General features: G+C 46.9%; 1 protein-coding gene across 6 annotated transcripts in view; it reads right to left on the bottom strand.

Annotated features, from left to right (window-relative positions):
• MICAL2 (microtubule associated monooxygenase, calponin and LIM domain containing 2) overlaps positions 1 to 17,494 on the bottom strand; it is a 200,410-nt gene that overhangs the window by 83,811 nt on the left and 99,105 nt on the right. For all 6 annotated transcript variants that reach the window (XM_039863630.1, XM_039863626.1, XM_039863627.1 and 3 more), the window contains 8 exons: positions 16,282 to 16,539; positions 14,980 to 15,095; positions 14,034 to 14,160; positions 13,257 to 13,347; positions 11,942 to 12,089; positions 10,653 to 10,852; positions 10,153 to 10,259; positions 2,884 to 2,955 (listed from right to left, as the gene is read on the bottom strand). In XM_039863630.1, the coding sequence (XP_039719564.1) occupies positions 2,884 to 2,955; positions 10,153 to 10,259; positions 10,653 to 10,852; positions 11,942 to 12,089; positions 13,257 to 13,347; positions 14,034 to 14,160; positions 14,980 to 15,095; positions 16,282 to 16,539 (1,119 nt within the window). The remainder of the gene's footprint in view (positions 1 to 2,883; positions 2,956 to 10,152; positions 10,260 to 10,652; positions 10,853 to 11,941; positions 12,090 to 13,256; positions 13,348 to 14,033; positions 14,161 to 14,979; positions 15,096 to 16,281; positions 16,540 to 17,494) is intronic.

Here is a 17,494-nt window from a genome sequence, read left to right as displayed (position 1 = left end):
ATAATGAAGTGGTATGCAAAATGGTTTTCAAAAATACATCATGTGACTGTCAAGAATTTTAGAGTAGAGGGGATGAAAGAAGCAAGAGGGGTGTCAGTCAGGCAAGGCAGACTTTGGGCTCTCTCTTCTGCACCCCACTCTCAACTGCAACTTGTCCTGCTCTTGGTTGCTATCTTTAAAAAAAAATTTTTAATTTTAAACGAATTTTAGATTTATTGATAAGTTACCAAGATAGCACAGATGGTTCCTGCATACTCTCCTTCACCTGCAGGTAATGTTAACATCTGGAGTAATCATGACTCTTAACATCACTAAGAAATTAACCTGGGCACAATACTATTAACTATAGACTTGATATCAATTACACCAGTTTTTCCACTAATGGTCTTTTTTGGTTCCAGGGTACATCCAGGATCCTGCACTGCAATTAGCCATCATGTCTCCTTAAGATTCCTCCCATCTGTAAGTTTCTCCATCTTTGTCTTTCATGACCTTGACACGTTTGAAGAGGACTGGTCGGCTATTTTGTACAAAGCCCCTCAATCTGAGTTGTTTTGATGTTTTCTCATGATTAGACCAGGGCTGTTGATTTTGGAGAAGGGTGTCACAGAGGTGAAGTGCTCTTTTCATTGCTTTATATCGGAGTACATGATATCGATGTGACTAAAGACTGATGTTGGCTGTGATCATTTGGTTATGTCGTTTATACAATGGCATTTATGTCAGATTTCTTTAGCTCTTCTGCTAAATATAAAACTTGGAAAATCACCAGTGTTCACTGAATGCCTGTTTCCCTTTACCATGGGATCTCCCATTACCTGTTCCCTAGGCCTCAGAAGTGTAAATGGCACTGTCATGTCAAGCCAGCACTCCGCTTTCTCAAGGAGACAATGAATCTCCCTCAGGAACAGACATTCGCAAGACAAGAAAGATGTGTTCACTTAGAAGAAATTCATGGGAGGCAGCAAGCTATTGTCAATTTGGGGGAAAAAAAAAAAGATCCCTAAGAGTAGCAGCCCCATGGGAAACACTGTATGCATAGCTGCTCTGAAGTGTTGGACAAACACAAACCAGAGTCACTCTTCACTTCAAAGCGGGAAATGTAACTCTGCATAGTAATACGGTCTTGAGTGCAAAGAGGGTGAGTTTACTGGGTGGTCACTGTTTGTTCAAGGCCAAAGGCAGCCAGGACAGCGGATCATGCGGATGGTACTTCCCAGACATTAATGTGCACATGAATCACTCGGGGCTCCTTCAAAAGCAGATTCGGGTTCAGTTGGTCTGGGGTGGGCCCTGAGACTTCCCCATTCCTAACCAGTTGCCGAGTGATGCCAATGCTGCTCATTCTCGACCCACACTTTGAATAGCAAGAATCTAGAAAGAATTACTGTTCGGTTAAATCCAACTTGGATGCAAAATAGCAGGCCCAGAAAACAGCCCAGAGACATCTTAGAAGGAACAGGTGCAACCAGATTTTTTCCCGCATCCCACTCCTCTGCTGCCATCAACAGAAAGAGCACAAACATTCCCTCAAATAAGCCACGGATGAAAGGCGAGAGAAGACTTCCACCTGAGACAAAGTGCATCCAAGGGAAGCTTCTTGGGAGGAGGCTGAAGCGAATCATAGGCACCTAAGGTGAGAGCTAACACCTGTAATGGGGGAAATGCGACATCTCTCCCACCCTGTTAGAAAGCCTCTGCGTCCTCCTCTCCCCCATCTCCCTGTCTGCTGGCTTCTGGCTCACATCAGAGCCAAGAAACAGGGAAGCAACAGCTCCTGAAGGGATCCCCCAAAGAAGTTCTAGAAAAGGGTCAGACTAAGGTGATTTGAACTCAATGGATAAAATGAGTTTGTGCACATTTTAAGACATGAACTGAACTCCAGGTTTTTGTGATCAGTGTTTTCCTTTGAGCATCCCAGAAAATGGGGTGAGCAATAGGCAGCTCCCCCAAGGTGGACCAGGTGGCTGTCTTTGTTGTAAAGTTCACTGCTGTGTGAACCAGTGTCCTGACCCCAGTCAAGGCGTCCACAAGAAGCAAGTCACAGACATGAACAAAAATGTTATAAAAATATACAGCAATAACACCTCTTCAACCATATAAGATAGAAATCTTCTAAGTCCTATAACTCAGGTGTCACTGTTTTATATAAACTCTCTCACATGCCTCAATGTCTATTATGACATTCGCCAGTCGGCTAGCTAACACTAGCATCCTATAGTTCACTGACAGTATCTGTGCTTCTTTTTGTGGGACTAGAACGGCTTTTTCAAATGAGGTATATATCTCAGGTCTGTTTAAAGAATTGCCTGGGGACTCAGAAACGAAACTCTGCTAATCAATTTTTCAGTAGTAGCCGGAGATCTGTGCTTGGTTTTCACAAAGTAGCCTGTAATTTTATTCTTTCACCAGAAGGTGGCACTTATGGGCACTAGGACATTGGCCTTAAACCCTGAGAGCTCAGAAAACACAAAAAGTAGAAACATGACTGGTAGAAAAGTGGGACAGTGGCGCCTCTTTACTATTTGCTGTTGATAGTAATTATAGATTGATTAACCTAGGTGCCAGATATCAGCATTTTATATAACGTTTTCTTATTTAATCTTTAAAAATCCTGCCTAGTTTCTTAAGTTTCAAATGTATCATCTGTTTTTTATCGACATGAGCTCCACCCTGGGAGATTCTGTTTCTTAAGGTTTCATAGCTAGTAAGTAGTGGAATGAGGATCAGAACCTGTTTTTCCATTAAGCCAAACCTGGAACTCAGTAGCTCATGAGAGAGGAAGGCAGGAAGGGCCAGCACTGCTGCCATAGCCGGGCGGGCATGTGGCCACTGGCTGTCAGGCAACGGGCCTGTTTACACTGACACTGTGTGCACACGAACCTCGTCCATGTTGATGAAGCCTTTCCGCCTCCGTTTGTTCATGTCGTTATTCTCTTCGGTTTGGCTGTCCACCTGCAATGGCCAAGAAAGCATGGTGAGCTCAGAGCCATCAAGGACTGTGGTTCTTCTAATAGCTCTGAGCCAGCACTGGACATACAGCCCTGCCTATCCAGAGGACCGGCAGACATAAAATGCCCTGCACTGTGAGCAATGTGCTCACTAGAGTTCTGTTCAGATGCAATGGAGGAAGCCTCACTCTACCTGGAGAGCCTCAGGTTCTGTCAAAAAGGGGTGGGAATCACATTCCCAATCATGTGGAAATTTCTGGAAGCACAAAGACTCCCTGTGACAGGGCAGGGATGGGCTCCATCATCAGTGCGACCTCGGGCTCAGGGCAGCCAGGCTTGCTGAAGTCCCTGAGGGTGCTACCTTATGGAGACCACCTTCTACAAGGTGACACTGACTCACCTCGCAGGATTCTTGGGACTCAGAGCAGCTGCCCAAGGATTTGATGGTAAATTACGTCTGCCATTCAGTCGCCATTACAGCTACTGGCACGATATTTTATTAACTTCAAAGAAGCATTAGACGTGGTCTGAACATGATGAAGAGTATACAGCTCAGTTTGACAAGGACAATTCTGATTTACTGCTTTTTTCCTCCCTTTCACTCTCAAAAGCATCCTGGTTTTGACAATAAATTACACGTTTGCCCTGCTGATAACCCCTTACAGTCTACTTTCTGCTGTCCAAATGTGGACATTTAAAATCTGGAGAAACTCACGCTGCCCAAGCTCACTACATTTCCTCTGCAAGGGCCACCGAAGGGCCACCTCTTGTCAGGCTTGTCTCCAGGGAATGAGAGGGACTGCGCAAACTGAGCTGATGCTGTGGCTGGGATGGGTGTGGAGGCCTGGATTTGGTATCTCCTCTGCACCCTGCAGGGTAAGCCCATTCTTGACACTGGGGTTCCACCCACCACCAGTCTCCAGCTGGGGACTTCTCCAGATGGCCAGCCCCCTGAGGACCACAGAATCATCCCCACCAACTACGTATCCCTTCTGCCGGGAGCCTCCTCACCCTTAGAGGGCCCTCCATTGCAGCCCAGATTAACCCCCAGACTTTATTTCACTTTGGATACAGTAGGAAGGTCTGCTGGCCACTCTCTCCCCTTAAACCCAGGAATATAAGCCCAATCAGTCCCATACATCCTAAACTTGCCCAACCACAAGAAGATTTTTTTTTAACTTCCCAGTTGTTCTGGAACAATAAATAATTTTGTAGATTATTATATGATAATATGACGATGATATAACAGTAACAACGTCGAAGCCCTTAGCACATGGAAAGCACCTGCTTCTCCAGTTCTTATCCTCCCCATCTTCCTTGCTCCCTCCCCGTATTCACCAGAACCTTTAATATTTTTAAAGACAATATTAACCATAGTTTAGTCATTGCTACTTGTCTAAAAAGTTGACCCATCCCATGCCCAGGCAGCAAAAATCAACGGATCAAAGGTTCCTGCTTTCCCTTCAACATTTTCCTCAGCTTCCAATAAATCATGATTCTGTGAATGGAAATTATTTCAACCCCAGCTCTTGGGCAAACACCAAGAGAAACAGATGACCTTATTTGCAACAATGTTGGGCCTCAGAGGCACAGGCTGTCTGGGCCTCCAGCTACACAGCCTCTGAATGGCTCGCTGGCCTGCAGAGTGGAGCCTGTGAAAGTACAGGATGTCCTACCCAACAAGAACACTAATCTTAAGGTTTTCTGTTGTTTTTTTTTTCTTTCTACCTTAAATGAGGACTTGGCTTCTCCCTCAAAGAGCAACACATCTCTTTTGCATTCAACAGTCCCGGGCGTGACTGTTCCAACAATAGGAGCTTGTATAGGTAGGTGAAAGCCAGTATGTTAGCCACAGGCGCAGAGAGTACTCCTGGGGGAAGTGTGCTCCATGGTGGTGCCTAAGAAGGCTCCAGATCCTTCACGGAGAATAAAGGAAGTGAGTGGGGCAACCACAGCTTCTCTGCTTCAGCCTGACTCGCAGGACAATAAAATGCAATCTATATGGAAAGGTTAGCAACACAGATATACAAAGCGTCTCTACTCTTCCTTATGGGTTTTTATCATGGAAGCGCTGATTCTCAACTAAGAGCTAGGTTAACACAAAAAGGGGGAGAAAACGCAAACTTGAAGATTTACCTAATTTTTTTCTTATCTGTGTATCTCTATAATGGGATCCAAAGTTGCCTCAGTACCCTTATCTCCTTGAGCTGTATTTGCTTTACAAATAATTGAGGTACAAAGAGGAAGAAAATACTTATTGTGCCTAGTCAGAGAGAGCATGAGACTAAACCAATAACTCACTTTCTTTTTCACCCTAAGAACACTTTCTTATCATGATTTCCCAAGGATCTAAAAGATTCTATATACCAAAAGGCATTTATTAAACTGATGTCTCCTTTAAAAAGACATATCTGCCAATCTGATCATTTATTTGATCAGGTACAAGATAACCGTGTTCCCACACGGCCTGACTTAATGTGATTTTAGCCCAAAGCAAACAAACTATATTTAGTTAGCTAATGTAACCTAATCCTAAAGAAATTTAGATCTGGGTCATAGGGAGAAATTGGCCATTGCAGGCAATGGCCTGGTTGAGTAGGGGAGCAACCATGAAATTTAGAAAGATGGCCAGTGTCACTAGCAAGAGAGCTGTTCTTCAATGACAGAGCAGTAAGGAGTCATGGGTTCGAGTTCTGGTGCTAATTAGTTCCTGGCTGTGTGAACTTAGGAAAATCAGCTAACTTCTCTGACTTGTTTCCTCACCTATAAGATATACTATCAAGCTCAAAATTATATGAACTAATGAAATCGTGTAGGTACAACATTTCTTATAAAATGTTGTGTAAGTGTTAGACACTGTCACTCAGGTTAATGCTAGGTAACAGAAAATCTGACTTCTAGTTCTGACTTTGACGTTCACCACCTATGACACTGCAATTTAATCTTCCTGTGCCCAAGTTTCCCCATCTGTAAAATTGGGATGAGAATACATTCCCTGTTTTCCTCAGAAGGTAATACCAGGGACAAACGAGATAGGAATCTGCTCTGTGTGAAATGCTGCATCGGTCATGGCTGCAGTACCGAACTAAGTGTTCAATCCAACTAGTTTCACTCATCTTTTCAGAAGATGCACATCTTCATTTAATCAGTAGTTATAAAAGACACGACCTGCTATTTATGGAGGCCCTTGCACGTGCCAGAGAAGGTGCTCAGACCTGCAGCACACATTTGTTCATGGTGTCTTCACTGCAATGCAATGTTTATTATTATAATCATTTTGCAGACAAGCAAAAGAACCTCCTGAGAGGTTTGAACATGTGCTGAATCCCCAGCAGACCTAAATATGTATATGTATCTACCTGGCTACAAAGCGCATTTCCATTCTGTAAACCAGCTCAGAATCTCAGGCTGCAGTTGTACAGGATTGAGATCAGCCTGGAAACCACCAGTGCTGGAGGGGCTGTTCACGAGCCCTGTGCTTGCCGGGCAGCATCAAGACCCGGAGCTCTCGACTTTCCTAAACCTTCTTCAAATCTCTGAATCGGTAAGTACTAGAAACCTGGAAGGGAGCTTTGGCTTCTAGGTGGATGGTTCTGTGAAAGCAGGTGGGGGAGGGGAATGAAAGGAACTTGGGAAGCCCCTCTAGAAGGTCAGCTTTCTTGGGCAGGGTCCTTGCTTGTCTTGTTCATGGCTCTACCCCCAGCTCCGAGAAGAGAACTCAGCATAAAATAGGTACTCAGTGAATATGTGTTGAATGGGTGGATGGAGGAAGTACTTTCTCATATAGCACCTGGAGAGTGTTTGTGGAGGAGGGACAAGGAGAGGAGAGCTGGGAGGGACCCAGATCGGACACTGACTTGAGTCATGCTTTGTGCATTTCACTCTACCAGGCACCAGTGCTGGAGGAGAACCTGGGCCAGAATCAGTCAGCTGAGAAGGATAAACATCCTAGGGCCACTGACTGGGCTTCTGGGCTGGGCTTTTCATGGACAAGTGACAACATCTATGCTGCATTGTCCTCCAAGGAGTGGGCTCAGGATGGAGAAAACAAAGATCAGGTACCCTGAGTACATATGGAACGTAATATGTGTACTGGCTGAAGTGGTCATAAATGCAGGCATATGTATGTTCAGGCGTCACCTGTGGTGGTGCATGGTGATAAGAGCTCTGGAGTCCCCAGGGACTGTGGCTTGCCATGAGGCTCTTAGATGCTGATCAGGATCAGAGGTAGGTCTGCAGAAGTAGACCAAGGGTTTCTTAAGAGGAAAATATAATCCTGAGCTCTCCTTTTCCCAGGCATGGACCATCCAGTCTTCAGAGCTGATCAACCAACCCCAATAGCTATCAATCACTCACCAGAGGGACAACCCTCTCAGTGGATGGATAGAAGAGTTACTCTCTCTAAACGTAAACAAGGTCCTCCGTGGAGGAAAAAGTCTTATTTCACCTAATGTTGATCAGTCTGCCTGGGATTTTGATGTTATTGGAATTAGAGATGAGAGGAAAATTTAACACCTACAGTGAAAACTAGGAGGGAGAAAGATTTTTAAGACAGGCTCAGCAGAGAAACGATGAACCCTCTTCAGATTATGATGCCGCACTGTGAACAAACGTGGGTGGCTCGATTCCCATATCATGATGCCCTCTGGGGGTTAGTGAGGGGGCAGGGAGGGATGGGAGAAGGGAGTGAGCTTGAATACAGATACGCCTATATGTACAAATATTACGTGTGTGCTGTGGTGTAGAATCATGCAAGCATGGTCTGGCCTCCATCTCTAGTCCTAGGGGCACGTGAGCTGGGGTACTGAGGGTTGCACACCTATTGGCACTGATCTCTTCTGGGTGTAACCGTAGTGGAGCCTCTGGGTGTGCGCAGTTTTCAGAGTCGCCTGTGTCAACACCCTCCGCGTCCATCCCATGGGAACTGGAGTGGACTCGGGACTCTTGGTTGTGAGAGATGTTAAGACCAAAGAGCATTGTAAATACATTCCCCTAACCAAAAAGTGTCCAGCTACAACGGGAAGGCATGGTCGAATGGGAGGAGGTGCTTTCCATGTGGCACAATCACTGCACTGGCACTGAGGGTGGACAACATGCTGGGGTATTTCGGAGATGACCAAGGCAGCATGTGACCCATGGCCTTACTGTCATCCCATCCAGAGGAAGCATTCACTTGGTTTTAGGAGAAAGAAAAGGATAAATAATGCCCATGCCATGCACTTACTTCAGTGACCTAATCTCTCTACCTATCTGAAGAGCAGGGCAAATTTGGGGCATTAAGTGGGATGTGTGGGAGGGAGCAGATCTGTGGCTCTTCACCCCTCTGAAGATGAGCAGCCCCTGGGCACACCATGGAGGAGACATGACATGGTTCCAAATCGGCCAGGGCTGGCCAGGCAGAGCCATCTGCTCCTCTGCATTTCCTAGCAGAGCCAGCGGTGAGTGGAGCATAGAGCAAGGCCCAAGCAGCCCTCAAGGGTCTAACAGGCCTTGTTGACTGCTGACTTCTGACCATTCCCACCTCCTGAGCCAGATCTGGCCTAGCTGTTTCAATTGCGTGACCCCGTAAACAGAGGCGTGGTGAGTGAAAGGTTTAAACAGTCCGCTTCAGTTCCCCTGCTGTTCCCAGTTGTAGGCTATGTGATGGGAGAAACTGAGTGAAATGGAGAAAGGCAGGAAATGCTTGGTTCAGAGAGCCTCCAGAAAGGCTGCATGGGCTTGCTTGGGCTGAGTGGGGTCCTTGGCTTCAGAGGAAAAAAACACCTGGGCTGGGGTGGAACAAGCCTATGTGCTCTCCAGAAGACAGCTTTTGCTCAGTGGGACATGTGGTGGGTGACGCAGCCCTCCCACAAAGCCTCTGATTGAAAGCTTGGGGAGCTGAGTGGGACAGAGCAGCTGGGTGCAGCTCAGCCTTTTAGCTGCTCTGCTGAAAACCCTAGCCAACCTGGACACCTTCCTTCCCAGCCCTAGTCTGGCTCGCCCATTCCTTGCTATAAACAAGATGTGGGAGAGCATTAAGTATCCTATCCCGCTCCTGGAGTTAGCACAACTGCTTGCAACATTCGAGAGAGCACAGACCTCAGTGGAAAAAGTGACCACTGCTCCCACAGCTGAGAGAAAGAAAGGCCCAGCCCCACCCTGGGCGGAGGGGCTGGCAGGACATGGCATGACTGGCCAGAGGCTGAGAGACTGTCAGCAGCCTAGAGAGACTGAGACATGTAAAGGCCTGCAGCCCTCTGCAGAGCCAGGGGAGGGCTGCCCTGCTGGTCTGGGAAGGGAAGACAAGTTCTGTGCCACTACTTACAACTTAACATCTCTGGGCCTTTTTTTTTTTTTTTTTTTTAACCTGTAAAATGAGCACAATAAACAAGATAACTTATATTATCCCTTCCACAGAGATGCCACCATTCAAATAAAATTATAATTTCTTGTTAGGCTGATAGTTCCCAAACTGTGTACCAAGGCACCTCTGGCACCATCGTAAACTCATAGAGGAGCCACAGGATATTTTAAATTTTCTAGGAAACATGATAAAGTCTGTCATATACCTTGCAAAATATCCCTACCAAGTTATTTGGACTTAACTACTTAATAAATGGACTTCTATATATTTCTTTGGATCTAGGAGCACTGAAAAAAATTGTTGAGATACTAGGGAACTGTAAGTTAGGAAAGTTTGGAAACCTCTTTATTAGAATCCTAGTTCTTCAAAGGCAAGGACCATATTATTTCTCTCTGTATTTCCTTCTCTCATCAAAAACAAACAAAAAATTCACCCCTAATTTTGGCATACAGTAGGGTTCAATAAACAGTTGTTGAATGATTGAATAAAAAAAAAATAATGAAACAGAATGTGTACATGTAGCATCACCATATACCCCTACCACTAAATGGCCATTGTGTTCCTGATCTAAATAAACTGCTTAACAAAGTAAGAAATCATCTCCTTTTCCCCACTCAGGAAGCTGAGCTGATCTATCACGACCTTCCTATAACCACTTTTAAGTCACTGAAGCTAGCTACACAGTGCCATGGGGAACTTCCAAAAACACTCAGTTACGATACTGAATTTTACTCGTGTCTTCTGTGAGCGCTTTATCTGTGTAATTTATCAGCATAGACAGACAGCATGACATTCTCCAATCTCCTTGCCCCATTCACGTGCAAAGAGAAATCAAACGAAAACGCGGCTGAGACTTACTCGTGGAGTCCTCTTCCTTGGAAACGTGAGGTTGAGATAGTTATGGGAAAGGGATGATTTGGCTACGCTGAGGTCAGCATTTTCTCCATAGTTTTTGCTCCAAGAATCTGCCAGGAAGTAAAAGAAGGACTGAGATCTGGATCCTGCCACAGCTACCCTAGAGTTCGGGAAATGTCGTTGCTACGAGGTCCCTCTAAAACCATCTACCCCCCCCAAGCTAAAGGGGTAAACGGCCTGGGTAGGGGGCTGATGTAGCTCTATCAGTGACCTCCCAAGGGAAGGGGTAGATCCCCCAGTGTCACATGGCACCTGCCACACATACCCACTTACACAAGTGTGGGTGGGTGGGGTCCACCCCTAATTGGACTCACAGTCAAAGGGAGGGAAGGCATGGGTCAGCCCCAGAACAGAGGACACCGGTGTGGAGAGCAGCCAGACACAGGCAGAGGGCGGTGATGCCTCAAGGGCTGAGCAAGCCTGGTCGGAAAGCAAATCCTTACCTACAGGCCTCAGCGGGGTGCCCCGGAAGAGCTCATAGAACTTGGAGAGGTACATGACCATACTGAGCTTGTCGGGCTCCTGGGCTGATGCCATCTCTTTGCCTGTGGTCACTGGGGGGATGCCAAACTCACGCTCTGCGACATCAAATGCCAGCTGGTTGTTCTCCACAGCATCATCTTCGTTCAAAGAGTCAAAGTTGCTAGAGAATCAAAATAGGGTGAAATTCAGAGAGAGGAGGCAGAGGCTAGGGGAGGACAAAGGAGCAGTGACCCCGGCCCCTGTCCTCAATCATCTCCCCCGCCCCACTCTCCAGAGACTCAGCCAAGAGAAAATGCTAACCCTGTCCTTCTCACTCAGGGTGGGACCAAATCAGATCTGGGCCATGATAATGTCATTGCTGCCTGGACTGAAAACAATCAGAAAATGATTTACACCACCTTGGAAAATGTATGAGCTTCTTTACTTTTAAATAGTTCCCATACGTTCTCTTCTTTTTAATTACAAAACTAACACAGGCTTCTTGTAAAACAAACAAATAAAAAGAAGTCAGTTATATATATAACATATAACATATAAATTAACAAGTGAGAGCCCCACCGCCTTTTCGAGGTAACCCGACTTCCTAGTTACCGACTGATAACCCTTTGAGAGGTTTTCTTTCAGCCCTTTGGATGGATTTGCGCATGGCTGTGAGGTTATACTGCTCACGTTGATTTAAATACAATATCAGTAGATGTATTGTGCTTTCAATATCATGAGGTATTTCCACAAATATAACCCAATCTGCCTAAAGAACCTGATATTATTTCCAATTTATAAATGAAGAAACAAACTCAGAGAAGATCAGTGGCTCGCCCAATGGTACACAATTAATTGATCTGGGTCTCAAATCTAATGCTTTTGGCTATAAAGCCTCACACTGGTCACCAGAATTAGGTCTTTCCCATAATTCCTTTCTTGAGGGTAGAATTCCAAGATGCGAACACTCAAATTTCCCAAGTGTGGTGATGGAGGGGCCAAGGGGAACTAGTATAATCACTGAGCCTGAGTCACTTTTGCTCCTCACATATTACGAACATAGATCAAATAAGTTGTAGACAGAGTAATCAGTGCAAAGTGAAAACAAACAAGAAAAAACTCAAACTGAAAATATGCAAAGAGAAATGAGAAATTCTGAACCAAATTCTGAAGATTCTGCATCTAGCAGAACAGCCCTTGTTTAACTTGTCTCCAGGGTCCCCTTGGGCCATGAGGGGTTTGGCAAGTCCAGCCTGGGCCCCAGACTCACATCAGCTCAGGCCGGAAGTGGTGGATAATGGCACACAGGGCCAGGCCACTCCGCCAGGATGTGGTCAGGTCCGTGACGTTGACATGCTGGTAGCCCTCAGTCTGCTGCTGACACCAGGTTAAGAGTTTGCTGGGTCGGATGTCTGACTCTGCAGTAAGGAGAGACAGACAGTGGTAAAGCACTCTGGAGAAATCTCAATAGCCCCCCTGGGGATTCCCTCTGACTGCCACCATAGCTGGGGACTAGAAGGAACAGCACCAAGGCAAGGAGCCCTGTCAAGGACATGGCAAGCGGGCAGGATGTTCTGACAGGAGGCATGCTCTCCTGCAGCAATGAGTCCCTAAGACCCCCTCTGGCCAGGCCCGGTAAAAGGCTAGGAACACAGAAGTGAGGACGACGTGGATTCTGCCAATATCTCCTCTACTGGAGAAGACAGACATGGAGGCGGGTGATGATGACACAGCGTAATAACGGAAAAGCAGGGGGCCAGGGATTCCTTCTGACACCCTGGGGAGCACACGAGGCGGTTTGCCCTGAGTCTGCCAGGGCAGGGGAACTCTCCAAAGAGAGTCACAAAGGAGGCACACTTGAGTTGCCTCTTAAAAAGTGTCTAGCAATTCATCAGACAGAGGAAGGCATTCCAGAAAAACAGAAAGGACTGTGCCATGGCAAAGACTCTAGAAAAACCTGCCACATTTGTATAAAATGGTTGATTACAGGGGTGGCAGCGGGGGGCATGTGGTGTGTGGAGGGAAGGGAGGAGTGGCTGGAAAGGCCAAGCTTGCCTAACGGCAGGAAGGATGCAAGGTCGGGGCAGGCGATGGAAGACAGGTCTTTTAAGCAGGATGGTGACCAAAGCAAAGCCTAAAAGATGCTGGGGAGTTAGTTATTCATTTATTCATTTAATCATTCCTTCCCTCCACCACTGAGCACTGGCCTTGCGTCCAATACTGTGCTAGGCTCTGGAAGATCCAGAAAAGAGTGGAGCACATGGAGCTTGTTATGTAGCTGGGGAGACAGACTCCCATACTTGAACCAAAAGAAAAAAAAAAGAAAAAAGCTCCAGTGAAGTAATTCAATGTGTTAAGTGCTCAACACATTAACTTCTTTATGATGATTATACTGTAGGAGTGTCATTTGTTTTACAGAAGAGGAAACTGAAGTACAGAGGAGAGAAGCCTGGCCAAGGTCATAAAGGTCACTGAAGCAGAGCCAGGCTGGCTTTAGGGCCTGTGCTCCCACAGCCATCCAGGAGGCCTCCTCCCTGGATAGCCCCTCCCAGTGGCCTTGCAGGGGTCCCTGAAGGGTCATTTACCCCTCCTGGAGAGGCCCACAGATCTCCTCACTGAGCCCAGCCTCTCGAGAGGGTATTGGTGCAGCTCCTTAGTGATGTACAAATGCTTCACCTGCAAGCAAGAGAGACCACACAGATCACCTACAAGCAAGAGAGACCACATCGCTGCCCACTAGCTTTCTCCTAAATTCTAGTCTTGGGGTCTCCAAACCCGACCTGCTCTCTACTCAATGTCAGCCACCCTTTCACTCTACCACTGGACCTTCAGCAAGGGAACTCAGGCCACGTGAGACATAGAGCCATGGATCTCAATCATCTACCCAAATGTGGAAGGACTCAAATGTAAATATATGTCATTGGCTAATTTTAAAAATTCATACAATTCTTGGTGCTATTGACTGAAGAGGTTGGGAGTTGTATGGCTCTGAGTCAATGGGAATGAAAAGGACTAGGACCCTGGATGGAAAGGACTCAGTATTCAGCCAAGTAGATTATCTGAGAGAGGTATGCTTAGCAACACACACGCGTGGTGACAAACATATGTAAATATATGTACATACGTGGACCTATGCTTACATGTGTTCTAGTTCTCTCTTGTGTGCTAGAGAGCTGCTGACTCTATGTCACTCCTGTGCCTGACTCTATGTCACTCCTGTGGCTCTTTTGGGCCAAGAAACACTGGTGGCCAAGAAACAGTGGTGGCCTTGGTCCCAGGGATGAGACAAGATTTTAGGTGACATCCTCCTTCCCACTGGTCAGTGAAGGGTGTCTTGGATGGAGCCCTGAGGAAGGACTTACTTGATGGGGCCGGACACAGTTGGAGTTGAGGTTTGGGTATCGCGTCCCGGGGTCCAGCGTGTACTGCTCAAAGTTCTTGTTGATGTTCTCTGGGGTCGTTTGAGGTAACAGCCGGTAAAGACTTTCTCTGGAAGAGGGCAGAGCCCAGGTCAGGGACTGCTCTCGAAGCCCCAGGCCTTTGTCTCCACACCCCAAGCCCACTCCCGCCTGCCCTGCTCTCAAGGGCTTTTTAGATGTGTTTCTATAACCCTTCACTGCAATGCCTGGCCCTCCTGATTCTTGAGATCTGAAAAGTAGTGAGAGGTTCAAAGGGGCCGAGAGGAGGCAGGAGGGAATCCGGGAGTCGGGGATGCTGGCCTCCTCCCCCAGACAGAGCTGGCAGCACAGTGACCTGTGGTTTTGCTATAATCACCACTCAGCTATGCTGCCTCCTGTGGCCTGTCTCCCGTGACCACAGACCTCCACACCCAAGACCAGAAAGTCCTGTCCCAAACCCCACAGTTCTGACTTTTCCCAGTTCACCAGCTGTCGCAACCACGTGGCAACAGCAGGGATCTGGGAAGAAGCCCAGGATCTCAGCATTGGAAGACGTCTGGGTGGTCAGGGAACCCAGCCCCCAACAGGGCAGGACAGACAGACACTCAGCACTTCAAAGGAAATTCCCGCTAAACCTCTTCTGGCTCCCGGCAACTGAGCAGTGCCACCCCAGAGGAAGATTTCTTTTTGGCACCTACTACCTAAGGTCTTGGCCCCCAGAGAAAGTCACTGAAGGAGGTAGGTCATGATGGAGAGCTTCCTTGGGGGGCTCTGATGAACAAATCAAGCCACATGCGGGAAGGCAGACGAGAGGAGACAGAGGCTCCAGGTTCATCCAGGAGCCGCCTCATGGCCAGCCTCAGTCCCCCTCCTGCCTGCACTTCGACGGGGCCCTGCTGCCGATCCTCACCTTTCAGCCAGCAGCTCCAGCGGAGGAGTGCCCTGGTCCCAGCTCTTCACCATCCACGCCGTGTCAAAGGCGGCCAGGAAGCCGCGGGCACAGCCTGTGCCCATGGGCCAAAAGGGCTGCAAGAGAAAACATGCAAATTCCTGTCTATTGTAAGGACCCCCAGCCTGCTATCCCTTTTGTTCTGCATTTGCCCAATGCCAGGTCCATGCGAGGCACTGAGAAGACAGAGAGGTGACAGGGTAGCCCACCAGGATTCACTACAAATACAAATGTCTGTAGCACAAGCCACGTGCAAAGGGTGCTATGACACAGGAACAACAAAACTGCTGTGGGGCTCAAAAAAGGGCAAATTCTGATCCTGGGGGCGTGGGGGGATGGAAATAGGTAATGCTTCATAAAAGAGTTGCATTTATGCTGATTTTAAAGAATGGATAGGATTCTGATCTTGATCCTTTGAGGAATAGAGGGCAAAAAAAATAAAAATAAAAATAATAGTGGGCAAAGGCTTGCTGGTTGGAAAATGACAGCCTGATGGCAGAACAGTTGGTCTGGTTCGGATATACCAGAGATCGGAGGAGAAGAGTACTGAGAGGTAAACCGGAGAAGTGGGGTACAGAGTGGGGTGCTGAGTGCTCAGCCAAGGAGCTTAGGTTATAGTCCACACACAATGGTGAGTAAAGAAGGATTCACCAAGCTCAGTTCTAATATAACTATTCCATGTGTACCTGAAGCGTGGTTTGAAATTTGATGCTTAACTTGAGATAAATACATAACACTTTTTAGTTAATGCTTAAAGATAAAAATGTATCCCTTCAGAAAGCGTTTATTTAAACTCAGGATCCTAGCATTTGCTGATTTTCTGGAAGAATTTTGAGCAGAGAGGCCATGGACAGAAACTGGACTTTGGGCCCTCATACCTTTCTTGCATTCTACACAATCTCCACATTGAAAAGCCACAAAGACCCATCTACACGAGGAAGACATCCTGGCCCAGCCGAGAGCTCACATGCTCTGAGCAGGACGGCCGTGAAGTCCAGACCAGGGCCACCTAATTTTGTACTTTGACAAAGAAGTCAGCCCAGAAGAACCCCAATGTTCTCTTGCCATTATATGGACAGACTGTCCCCTCTGAATTTATTGAAAGGGTAGGCTCCAAGGCCAGGATAGGCCTGGCAGAGTCCTGCTAATGGACTGAGGGTCTGTCCTCTCCTCAACTGCATGACAACAGATGCTGCCAGCCAAAACAAATTCAAGGACCTGTCCTTCTAACAGGAGTGAGGGGGCTCAAAATGCAGGCCGTACCTCAAGCAAGCTGTCGCCCACCAGGGCCACGAGCAGCTGGTGTGACTGACGCTCACGCACCAGGGCTGCATTCTCTGAGGCGTACATGGAGGTGAAGTCGAACATGGCCACGTCGGGCTGCCCGTAATGGTTCATGGCAAAGTCTAAAGATGGCAGCTGGTAATTGGTGGCAAAGTCTGCAGCTTCACGGGCGTAAGAAAGCAGGTTATCCTGGTTCACATTCTCTGCACACAGCAGCATCTCTGTATCAATGTAGTCCTGCAGGAGAATAGGAGCAAAGTGCAAGGATTCATACCCACTTCTTCACAGAAGGATTTGCAATGGGTTTGTACAGTGAGACTAATCGAAACGGAAACAGAATATCAGGGCCAAGGGAATTAAGAGAACCCAAATCGGCCATCTGTGAGGACCAACAGAGTTCTGATTGAGCATCGAATTTGGCTTTGAGATTCCTGGCATCCAGGACAAAAGGGAAATGGGATTGATATATTACAGGACTCTCCATATCAGAAAGAAGGAAGCATAGAAATTCCTTAGAGGAGGCAATTTTTTTCCTGGCACCAAATTCTAAAAGAACCGCCTCACGAAGAGATTTCAACAGAGAACACTGTGTTGTAATGAACAACGTACTCTGAAATGGTCTTGCAGCAAATGCATATGCATATTTCATATGGCTGGTTTCCATGATAACTTCAGTAAAATTAAAAGACAAAAGAGCAAATAAAAGAGTGATTTTATAATGGACTAAGCTAAGCGAATGTGGTCTAGATACACTATTTAATGGTCAAACAAGACCAGAAAAGAAGTGGACACTTGACATAACTCAAACTTTCTCTGCAGAATCAGTTACCCTTCTTCTTGATGGGCTGAGGGCTACTCAGGGCCCTGCTTTGCTCTCACCGTGTTAATTGCTGTAGAGGACTAGGCTGCTCATCCAGCAGGGACCCTGGCAGTAAACTGTAGGATGCCTGTCTCCCAGAGTCAAACCTGTTCATTGTGTGGCTAAAGAAACTAAAGACTATCTTTCTCAAAAGGTGACAAAGAAGGTTCACATCCTGGGGAAGGGAGACGGGGACTAGTGTATATAGGTGTAGGACCAACACAGGCCTTGGGGTCATCAAGAGCAACAGGTCAAATTCCACCTCTGCTATTTAATGACTGTAAATTTGGGCAAATTATTGAACTCTCCTAACTTTCCATTTCCTTCCTTCCT

This window comes from Pteropus medius, unplaced genomic scaffold (genome assembly GCF_902729225.1).
Source record: "Pteropus medius unplaced genomic scaffold, Ma_sr-lr_union100, whole genome shotgun sequence".
In the NCBI taxonomy this organism is placed as follows: Eukaryota; Metazoa; Chordata; class Mammalia; order Chiroptera; family Pteropodidae; genus Pteropus; species Pteropus medius.
Note: the sequence above shows the minus strand (reverse complement) of the source record. Positions and strands in the feature narration are given on the sequence as shown.